At 44.1% G+C, this 11462-nt stretch overlaps 1 protein-coding gene across 1 annotated transcript; it reads left to right on the top strand.

Moving 5' to 3' along the window:
• The first annotated feature begins 3810 nt into the window (after positions 1-3810).
• On the top strand, positions 3811-11119 carry rhoub (ras homolog family member Ub). Its single transcript, XM_080732381.1, has 3 exons — positions 3811-4244; positions 6910-6968; positions 9404-11119. The coding sequence occupies exons 1-3, from the start codon at positions 4040-4042 to the stop codon at positions 9857-9859; spliced, it is 720 nt and encodes a 239-aa protein (XP_080588507.1). The 5' UTR covers positions 3811-4039; the 3' UTR covers positions 9860-11119.
• The last annotated feature ends 343 nt before the right edge of the window (positions 11120-11462 follow it).

Here is an 11462-nt window from a genome sequence, read left to right as displayed (position 1 = left end):
AAGCAAAGACAAGCGCGTCTACAGGAGGAGGGGCGGGGGGAGTGGAGAAGGATACCGGAGTTGCAGGCTGTCACTCAGATGTCTTACCCAGCAGTCTGTGCTCACATAGCCCCAGAGAACAGGGGCTCATGAGACTTGGGGGAGGGAGGGGAGATTACTTACAGGGTTTTACGACGGGACTTAAAACGCAGTACTGTACGCTGTAAATGTACGCATATGGAACAGGAGGTCGGGGGATGAGCAGGGTCTTAACGCAATGAAAGCAAGGCATATGTGTCACGGACGAGAGTTGTGCTGCCATCATGAGAAAGAGACATTCTAAAGAGGAAGATTTTACAAACCACAGCTGTGATATATATATATATACTGTATCCTTGTAAATTATTATGAACACAATGGTTTTACTGTTTACTGACGCTAGTGAAGAAGTGGCTTAGATGATGGGCAGCTGCAATCCAAATTAGGTAGTGAGACCAGGATGGGATTGGGAACCTTCACAGGGTGCCTGAAGTATTTTAGTCTATAATCAATGCAGTGATTTAGGGCTGGATTGGGGTTCAGGTGTGTCCCCAACAGGTCGTTATCATCATCATCACCATCATCATCCCTGTGTCAAAAAGGAACTGGATAGGCAAGGGGGGTCACCATTATCCACGGCAGCATCACATTTGCAATCAGAATGCATGCGTTCAAAGCATAGTATGTGAATGCACACATCTTCATGACTGTGTGTGTGTGTGTGTGTGTGTGTGTGTGTGTGTGTGTGTGTGTGTGTGTGTGTGTGTGTGTGTGTGTGTGTGTGTGTGTGTGTGTGTGTGTGTGTGTGTGTGTGTGTGTGTGTGTGTGTGTGTGTGTGTGTGTGTGTGTGTGTGTGTGTGTGTGTGTGAGTGAGAGAGAGTAAGCGAGACATTTGACATTCAGCTTTCTGAAATGAAACTGTTCCCTACAAGCTATTAAAATCACGTCTGTTCTTTAATTTACAAACATTGGTTGTTTTTTGTCTGTGCATTCATTCTGTGGTTTCTGAAGTGTTCTGGCTCTGGTTGTCTCATGTCATTTCACCACGCTGCTCATAGCTGCAGACTGACCCTTGTTCTGGGGACGGTCTAAAGCCTGAAGACCGAAGCCTGAGTTAATACGTGGCTGTACCATGTCACGCATTGAAGATAGCCGATCTACAAGCTAACAACGTGTCGCCCTGTGACATGAGATTATAGATTGGCTATATATGGAGTGTGACACCAGCAAACAATTAAAAAATCACCTTTAATTTCTACTCCATAATATGACTGAACTTCCAGAGAGATGAATGTCCAATCTTTATAGAATGAAAAATGAAAAGGCTTGGAAGTTGACCTCAACTATTCTATGGATGCTTTAAAAAAAGGCCTCACCAGAATGTGTCTCTCCCCTATGCCTTATTATTGTATGATTTGTGTTCAGCGACTGAAGCCTTGTTATGTTAACAGATTCAATCTTATAGGATATGACACCAGAACAATATTATGCGTTCTCTGCTGCCTGGTAACGTAGGCTACCCTTGTAACCCTACAGTAGCATTTTTCTGTACCAACATACATTTCTCCACAGTTTTGATGGCAAACAGCATTTTGTAATTCTCTGTAAAATAGTTATGTAAACTTTACACGAATAAGAGATCAGTGTTTTACCTCAGTGACTCTTCCCCCTGAAAAAGAAATAGTTCTCACAAATTAGAATGGCAAATGTCCCCAACTCACTGAGGCCGGTGGTTGTTAATTTATTATTTCACAGTTTTCAGGATTGTGCTGTTAGTAAGACATATCATCCATCACCGAGGTAGAACTGCAAAGGAGTTAGGAGTGGTACTGTAGAAGAAACAATCAAATGAAGGATTAAAGCAAAATGCATATAAGTGGCTGTCCTGACTTAAAGCATTACATGGAAGTATTTTGTATTCTGGAAAATAAAACGTGTTTACCCAACCTTTAAATTTTGCAATAATAAAGAGACCTTGAAAAACTCAACATTTTGAAAAGAATGTATTTTTAGCCAGATAAATAGATTGAGGCCACTACTTTAAGTATCCACAAGGAGGAGACAAAGTCCTAGCCATACTGTTCATTTGGCTTTCCTGATCCAAGTCAAAATGATTGACAGACACACTTCAAAAGGGCAATGGACGGATGGACAGACAAACGTGCAGTTAGTTACTGTGACTTTGAACCATGTTGGCCTAAACACATTTAGTAGTGGTAAAAAACCCAGGCTATTTCATAATAGACAGTTATGGAAACTAACTAGCTAGCATTCAACAGCATACTGTTGCAGTAGCCTACTTTTACTTTACCTGAATATTGCCACTTTTTAATACTTTATATACTTAGGCCCACTACATCTCAGAGGCAAATGTAGGCTACTTTTTTTTTTACTCCACTACAATTATGTGAGAGCTTTACTAGTTTCATAATTGCACATTTTAAATAGGTTATTAAACCAAAACAGCCTAATAAATTAGAGTAGGCCTAGCCTATGACATATTACACAATTAAAAACATCGTCCCAACCAACCTTTACCAGCTGAAATATTAAAGGATGAACACATAAATGCATTACAATCCAATATGCTGTTGTGAAATGGGACACTTTATTGTGCATATTGTAGTCTATTGTTACATTTGCTATAGTAGTAGGCCCTAGGCTATTTTTAAGTAGCTTGTTCAACTGCTTGTTGTAATTTCTACATTGTGGGTGAAAAGAACAAAATCAGAGTAGCTTCCACCATACTGAGACTATTGGACAGTTTCTGCTTGCTGGCTCTGGACTACCTACCTTGAGTGAGCAATGAGCCTGTTTGAAAGGTTAATTTATGAGTCATATTCATGACAGCTGAGCTGAGAACAAGTCTAGACCTGTCCTCCCTATACAATATTATGAATAGGCCTACAACATGCAGAGATATAGACTATAACTCATCCTACCAAAATAGTTGATCTTAGACCGGGTGACTTTGATTCAGTTTACTGCATAGGAACGGTGTAACAAGCTTAATTAGGCTATAATACTGCATATTATATTATATTATATTAAATGAATACATTTACTAAAGTGCTGTAGTAGACCTACATTTTGAGTATTTGTAAGCTACTTAATTGAGTAGCCTATTCCAAAACTTTTACTTACTCTCCACTAGGCTACATCTCAGAGGCAAATGTTGGACTTTTACTCCACTACTATTATATGACAACTTTACTAATTTTGTAGATTTGTTTTATTTTTATTATACTTACAAATCACTTCAGCCCTATACATTTCGGCCATTTGAAAATAGCCAATCTAAGCTTACCATGTGTTGCATTGTGAGCTTGTAGATCTGCTATTTTCAAAAGGTTTGTATGCTTTTAAAACATTGGAAAAGTTGTGAAACGTGACATTCCGCAAAGTGAGTCCTTTTTGTAGGCCTACTTTAAGTACATTTTGATAGGCCTACCAATACTTTGTAAAATTTGAATTCCGGACTGTAGCAAAGTATTTCTACATTGCTATATTGATTATTTTACTTAAATAAAACATTTTGAGTAGGCCTACTTGGTTAAATTATAGGCTAGTATTCATTATTATATGAATTTAAGTGACACGCCCTAATGGCGAGTGGCGACCAAAGCACAACTAGTAGGCCTAATGAATAGGTAAATGAACATGACAGCCTTTTCTATTCAAAAGTAGTGTGTTGGGTGTAATGGAGGTGGTAGTAGGAGGAGGAAGGGGGGGGGGGGGGGGGGGGGTATATAAAGCATGAGGTCCCGCCCAGTCCTCATAGAGCAGTGAACGGTGGTCGGTATGGTTGTGTGCTACAGAAGGACCAGTAAGGCTGCGGACGGGAGGATCATATCTCCAGGCTTAAACGGCTGATCGAGTCCTATAACTGGTGGTCTACAGTTTTATGATCCGAAACAACCGGGTCTTTTTAGAACCGTATTCTTCTCATCACAGTGCTGGGTCCTTGCGCGTAAAACCGTAGGCTGTGCCCTGGTTGCACCTGATCCGAGAGTCGATCTCCATGGATTATAACGGCAGGACCATGGCTCCCCCGGTCCCCCCGCACAACAACCCCCAGACCCGGCCGGGACAGCAGCCTCACGAGCGGGTGCTGAAGTGCGTGCTCCTCGGCGACGGGGCGGTGGGGAAGACCAGCCTGGTGGTCAGCTACACCACCAATGGATATCCAACCAAATACGTCCCCACTGCGTTTGATGACTTCTCAGGTATAATAAGGCAATATAAAGTCATGCATGGTGCAATTGTGCTATTCATTTACTCCAGTGGTTCTGATACTTTTACATTTCAAGGTCTCCCCTTAACTCTTGACAGGTCTATTTGGTTACATGCATTTGTATACTGTCAGAGTTACAGACTTGTAAAAGTCAATTTATAACCCCCATAAAGGAACCTAGAAAGTCCCTGGAATCCACATTGAGAACCACTGATTCACTCAATCGATAAAATTAAATAAAACAAACATCATTCATACATAGCCTAACAATGAACATAGCCTAATATGTTCATAGTCAAAAAGTCTTGACTAGGCCTATTCTTTATTATTTGTTTGTTATTGTCATTATTGCTGCTTCAATGTTGAGGACCTAACACAAAATCATTTTATTCTTGTGTAGGCTACTTGTATATAAGATGTAACAATACAATATTGACTATTGCTACCTGTTGCATTCTCAGCAATATTTAGCATATAGCCTATCTTACTGAATATAGTGCATTAGAACAGTTGTAGGCTATTTGTGCGCGCCCACCCAATCTGTTATTCTGCTGTTATGACAGTGTGTTTGGGTTTCTTATCAACTGTTACACATTTGCGATTAATTGACACACGTCATCCCTGATGGAGCCCAGTTTCCATTTGGCATCATTCCATTTTCCAAGTACTACTTTGCCCCAGCAAGCTTTCCACAATATATTTTTCAGTGTAAAAGAGAGAGAGGTTTGTTTGGAACTTTGGAAGGATCTGTGTTGGCAACTGATGGAAAATCCCATCGCTTTTATCACTGATGGACTTCGGCCTTTGCTTGTGTAGGAACTCCCTGCAAACAGTAATCTGAGCAAAACGTCCTGTTGATTCAGCTCTACTGTCATTATGATTGGCTTATCTGATAAAACGCAATGATGTCATCAAAAAGACATTGTGTGTCCAACAGTCAAGACACCGCAACAACACAAAATAGTCTTTTATCAGTTATTGATTGTTTACTTTAAGATATAGACTAGTTAAACCTCTATCCTGTGAGTAGACCTATAAACAAACGCCAGGGGTACCTGTGTGTATTGAGTCCTTCCCAAACTGCTGACATTATATTGAGGTGCCGTAAAACCGACAGTTTCATAGACCCCTAAAAACGTATTCATTAGCACCACCCACCACAGTGCACTGCACGCCGCCTTCACAAGGAGTCTGACCTCAAGCCCCATTATAAGTTGCTGCTCGCCGGTGCCCTGAAAATATGACACGTTGTGAGCTTGCAAATCTACTACTGTCGTTGCGCGACACCGCACTGCAACCAGACTATACATCAGGCATTAATCTCCCAATAGAACATGACTTGTAGAGAATGTCTCTTGTGGAGGGGGGTGGTGTGTTTTGCGACTGTTTTGGATTGCACAACTTTGTCTATTGTTGTCAGCCTTGACCTGCGAGCCCTCTCTCTTCTAGTCCGGAATGGGCACATCTGTTGCTGCGGCTCTGAGGCATAGATTGTCTTCCTCCGAGAACGTCACAGAGAGGGATATTGTGTGCTTGGGGGCCCTCACTGCCTCGCGGTGATGTCATTTCTTGGTGCCGCGAGAATCAGAGCCTTCCACTGGTCAGTTATGCCAGAGGTTCTCAAAGTTCCTTTGGGGGGAGGGGGGGTCTAAATTGACCGATACAATTCTGTAACTTTGACAGTGTACAAATGGAACCAAATGAACCCGTCAGGGTTAAGGGGAGACCTTGACATTTGAAAGTTTGAGAAACGCTGAGTTATGTTATGCAATGCCACAGGTGGCACTTGGAGGACGGGTAACTGAGAAGAAGAGGGCTGGCAGCAGAGGTAGATCGTATAGGTGGAAGCAGGGTGTTTTGGTGCAGTCCAGAGCTGAGAATCAAAAGGAGTATCACGTGTCTGGGATTTGGAAATGATTGTTCAATGCCCCCCCACCCCCCTCCCTCTCCTCCTCTCTCTCTCTCGTTTCTCAAAGCAAAGCGCTACTATGGTTCCTGTGTCCTGCTGGATGACTAGTTCCAGCGAGCTTCTTTGATCTGGCGCCGTGACCGACCGTGCACTCCAGGCAACATAAACGCTTCCATGCGCGTCCGCTCGCTGTATCGCATTGTGTTCTGTTCTCTTTGAACGAACGAGAAAAAAAACGGGCCCCTGTAAACCAAAACTCCCCGAGAGATGACTCATCCACTTTTCCAATCTGGAGGAGCTTATTGAAGGAGAGTTATATTAAATAAACAAAATCCTCCTCCACTCCCCCCCCAACACACACACACATGATGAGGCTACCTTCGGTCTCTGTCACGGCATGAGGGCCCAGCAAGAGTGGTGTTGCAAAGCAGTGACAGTAAAGTGTTATGGTCTGAACAGTTAACTAGCAGGCTGGGTGGGCGAGGCGGCAGGCTTGTGCTCTGAGTTGGGGAAGGGAGTGGGGCGCGGGGGTCTAACCAGGAGGTCCTTGTGTGCGTTCAAGTGGCTTTCAATTTTGTTTGTTGCAGAGAGTATACTAACTAGCAGGTAGATAGGTCGGTGATGAGTGTGTGTTTATTTACTGAAAGAGATTGTCAGGTAAGAATCTAGGCTAGGCACAATGTAACCGTAGCCCTGTTTAACAGCTGTGACTCATACACCCTCTCTCTCTGTCTGTCTGTCTCTATAGCGGTGGTTCAGGTGGACGGAAATCCAGTAAGACTGCAGTTGTGTGACACTGCAGGACAGGTGAGTTAAGCAATGCACACACACACACAAACACCTGCATGCATGCATGCATGCATCACACACACACGCATACATGCACACTGCACAGTGTCCCACATATCCAACATTGCACCATATTCCCAGTCTGCAGCAATGCATCACTGCCTCCCTACCACACTGCTGTCATATGAATAGCACGATGCCTGTAGGCTCAATGTAGCCGAGCACCAATGAATCTGCACAATGGACCTTCTCATTCCTCCACTGTGTGTGCGTGTGTGAGTGTGTGTGCGTGTATGTATACTGTGTACGCAGTACTTTATGACATTCTGGTGAGAGGCGGTGTCTTCTTTTGTGGTCGTCTTGCATGTCGCCTTTGCTCTCCACTCCAGTTTCCCTCAAGACTATACGCGGGCCCCCCGGTGTTAAAGGGGAACTTTGCCGGTGTTTTACGGGAATTCTACCGTTCCCTTTTGTGGAGGACGTGTGAAAATCTGACCTTAACGCGTACCATTGTCCCCATGCACTCTGCGCCAAGAGCTTGCACTGGAAAATCACACACGTCTGCACACGTAAAACAGATGCAGGCATCGAAACAATATGTCCCACGGCTGGTCCGTGTTAGCAGTGGGTGCCTGCAGAATGGACACCATCTTTGAGAAAGTAGACCCTGCTACTAGTGGGAGTAAAGTTCTTCTGTCGACTATTTATCAGGGTTGGGTGGTGGTGGGCTGTGTAGAGAAGATGGACGACTGTTGGATGTCATTAAGACAATGGCAAATTCCTTTTCTCATTCTCTCTTTCACTCTCACAGAGTGAGTGGCGTGCCACAAGGCACTGTATGCCAGACAGAAACAGTGCTCTCTTTGCCAAGTGTTCACACATTGTTTGGGACCGCTCACAGAGAACAGGTTGTGAAACTGTGGCTTTATATCTCTGGGCTATGGGTGGTGGTGGTTTCATAATCGCACGGAATAGAGAAGAATATTGTAAAATTAACCACCAGAGGCACTCTGCAGTACGTGACTCTGCCAGCTCTACCATAAAAATAAACATAGTTGAACTCTTAATACAACGGCATGTTCTAAACTTTAGTACCTGAGGTCACTATAGTTCACGACCCGCTGCAAGGATATACCTACATTTTAGAGAACCTCTATTTAACCCCTCTCTCTCTCTCTCTCTCTCTCACACACACTCTCTCTCTTTCACTCCCACGCGCAGGCACGCGCACGCGAGAGCACACACACACACACACACACACACACACACACACACACACACACACACACACACACAGACACGCACACTTAGGGAAGGAGCTGCCACACGTACAACTACCTGCACACACATATCTATCTAGCAGCCTGCCACAGATAGGCAAGCCGAGGCAAACATGGGCAGATCAAAGTCGGCAAGCACTCACAGGGCTGATGCACTTTCGAAAGAGAGGTGAACTAGTTCCAGAACATTTGGGGTGTGCCAGGAACAGGGTTAGAGAGAGAGAGAGAGAGGGAGAGGGAGAGGGAGAGAGAGACAAAGACAAAGACAGAGAGAAAACGATAACAGCTGCCGCCATAGCAGATAAACAAAGTTGCTCCACACTCAGAGGTTGATCTATGTGTATACTCTGCAAGAAGCCCCACGTCATCACATAGCAAACACACTGCAAGAAGCCAGAGTTTACACTGGTAACTCCTAAATGCAACGTGTTTAAAATGGTCACATTTATTAGCCGTAGCTGTACGTTTGAGTTACATTTCAAACTACTTTTTAACCAAAGAGAGATTTTGGAAACGTATCCCAGAGAGGAGATGGTTCAAAGAAAGAAAGATAGAAAGCCTTCTGTCAAGTTTCTTCTGCTCTTAATCTGTGTACTCAAGGCCCTTGCTAGCCAAAACGATGTGGCTCCAGAGTGTTAATTTAGGAGATTAGTGTTATATAAAAGCAAGAGGGGGCGGGGCTCATGTACTGTAGACAACTGCTCCATACAAACAGTATCGTATAGAACGTTTATTGTCTCTGTTCCCCTCTCCAAGACGCTCTGCGGTTCCCGTTTGCCATGACCCCATCAAGTGATTACTGAAAGGGTTTTTCTGTGCGCCTCTGTTGTAGATGAGAGATGAAATGAAATGATATATCACAAAGTTAAGAGTTTTGGAGTTAGTCCAAATTGAAATGTTAAGTATTTGATGGGTTACATATGTCAGCATGCAGACACTTGGTTGGCTTCGCAAACTCATATTCACAAGAAAGTTAATGTCCCGTGTTTTCATCTCTCATTCAGTCACTGTGTTCTTCTCAGTCTGTATTGTCTATTGCAAGCCAATATCAATCCTCACTCACACATACTGTAATTCTTACGTACATTGCATTGCAATAGCTAACATCTCCAGCTCCACCACATCGCTCACCGTCTCTTCCCCCCCTCTCTCTCTCTCTCTTTCTCCAACCAGGACGAGTTCGACAAGCTCCGCCACTTCTGCTACAGCCGGACGGACGCGCTGCTGCTCTGCTTCAGCGTGGTCAGCCCGGCCTCCTTCCAGAACGTCTGGGAGAAGTGGGTGCCCGAGATCCGCCGCCGCTGCCCCCTGACGCCCGTGCTCCTGGTGGGCACCCAGTGCGACCTGCGGCAGGACGTCAAGGTCCTGATCGAGCTGGCGCGGCGGCGGGAGAGGCCCGTGGCGGAGGAGGACGCCCGGATGCTGGCGGACAAGATCGGCGCAGTGACGTACGTGGAGTGCTCGGCGCTGACGCAGAAGAACCTGAAGGAGGTGTTCGACGCCGCCATCGCCGTGGGGCTGCGGCACTCGGACAAGCGGGCGCGGCGGGAGCGGAAGGTCCGCAGCACGGCGGACAAAATGAGGATGCTCTCCAAGTCCTGGTGGAAGAAGTACGTCTGTGTGCAGTAGGGAGCGTTGGTTCTCAAACGTTTTTAATTTCAAGGACCCCCATAACTCTTGAGAGAGCTATGGGGTCTCAGGTCTCAGAGTTGCAGCATTGTAAGGGTCCGTTTGGGACCACTGCTTTAAAAAGACTGGAGCTGCTAAGTTGTTCATTGGACTGGTTTTGTGTAGCCAGACAGTCAGAGATCTGTGCCTACTGATACAACCTGGTGTATGAGCTACAACAGCAGTGAGAACAGCCGCAAGACAGACATCTCCATCTATGGCCATCTCTGGTCTCTGGCTACACAAGACTATGGAGACTCTTCATGTTCATGTTCGAACACATCAACCCCAACCGTGTTCTTTTTTTTTACTGAATAACTTTGAACAAGGGGAGTAATAATTGCGCAGAGGTACAACATGACTGTCTAGACTGTAATGACAAAGAGAACAATGCTCAAACCCAAGACAAGAGTTGGTCCGAAACTCCGAACGTTGATTCATACAGTGTATGTGACCGGTGTTCAACGAAAAGCGCCGGAAAGAATCAAAGTCCATAGCAGCAAAGTAAGCTGGCCTTCTCCTAAATGAACATATGAACTGACTGGGTGGTGAGGTGTTTAAACTGTGATGTTGTGTACTCATGGTGGACGCCCTCACATGGATTTGCCAAAAATGAGACTCTTCTTTGTAACAAACTGTCAATTATGATGTGCTCTATACTGTAAATTCCAATCATGACGGAATCAAAACATGAATTTACTACATTGTTGCTTGGAGGTTTGAAACCATCTGTCCTTTTGATTTAAATGAAAACCAGTAATGCACCTTTTGTTGCCTAAATCACACGCATTTACAAACTAAAAATGATTTTGTTCTTTCTTTTTTTCCTTTTTTTTTTACTGTTTAATGGGAAATCTATGAGATGTATTCATCTTTGTAAAGCGTACACATGAGTATGATCTAGTATGCCGAGCTGTGCAGGATCCATCTGCCTCTGGTTTTATATTTCATTTCATAATGTGAACTGGTTGTCATGGTCTCATGGCCACCAAGATGAGGTTTAATTCCACTGTGTGTCTTTAACCAGCGCACAGAGTAGAGCCACATGTCACAGGGCTGTTGAATCCAGCTGTCACTGTCTGTACGTCAACTCCAGTCAGGGACTGACTCACCAATACATCTAAACTAAAGGAAACTAAAGGATGCATCCTGATGTAGAAATCTTTTAGAGAACAAAATTATCCCCTCATTAATGTTTATTAACCACTTAAGCCATTTCCCCCCCCCCCCCCAAAAACTGCCAAAAAACATTTCAAACGATTTTCACTTTTTTTATTTGTATGACCGTAATCCTTTACCTGGACTGTTAAGCTACAGAAAAATCCAGAAGGTGTTTTCAAACCCGCGCATCGGTGTGTAGCTGAGGTCAAATTGCCAAAGAGACTTGAATGTTTGCTTCTTATTTTTCAGAAGCCGTCTCGTAGTTCTCTTGTCTATTTATCTGTCCTTTCAAACCTTTAACTGCACACACACACACCCACACAGCCTTTGATCAACAACAAATATATGAAATATTGTATGCCATTATGTATGTTACATAGTAATCATTTGATGTTTGTAATGT

This window comes from Nannobrachium achirus (genome assembly GCF_963921795.1).
Source record: "Nannobrachium achirus genome assembly, chromosome: 8".
Classification (NCBI taxonomy): Eukaryota; Metazoa; Chordata; class Actinopteri; order Myctophiformes; family Myctophidae; genus Nannobrachium; species Nannobrachium achirus.
This window is presented reverse-complemented; position numbering and strand designations above follow the sequence as displayed.

Excerpts from the sequence above, each read along its gene's own strand:
- rhoub (XM_080732381.1), top strand. The coding sequence starts at position 4,040 with ATGGATTATAACGGCAGGACCATGGCTCCCCCGGTCCCCCCGCACAAC. Across the intron at positions 4,245-6,909 it reads TGCGTTTGATGACTTCTCAG|CGGTGGTTCAGGTGGACGGA; the intron begins GTATAATAAGGC and ends CTGTCTCTATAG. Across the intron at positions 6,969-9,403 it reads TGTGTGACACTGCAGGACAG|GACGAGTTCGACAAGCTCCG; the intron begins GTGAGTTAAGCA and ends TTCTCCAACCAG.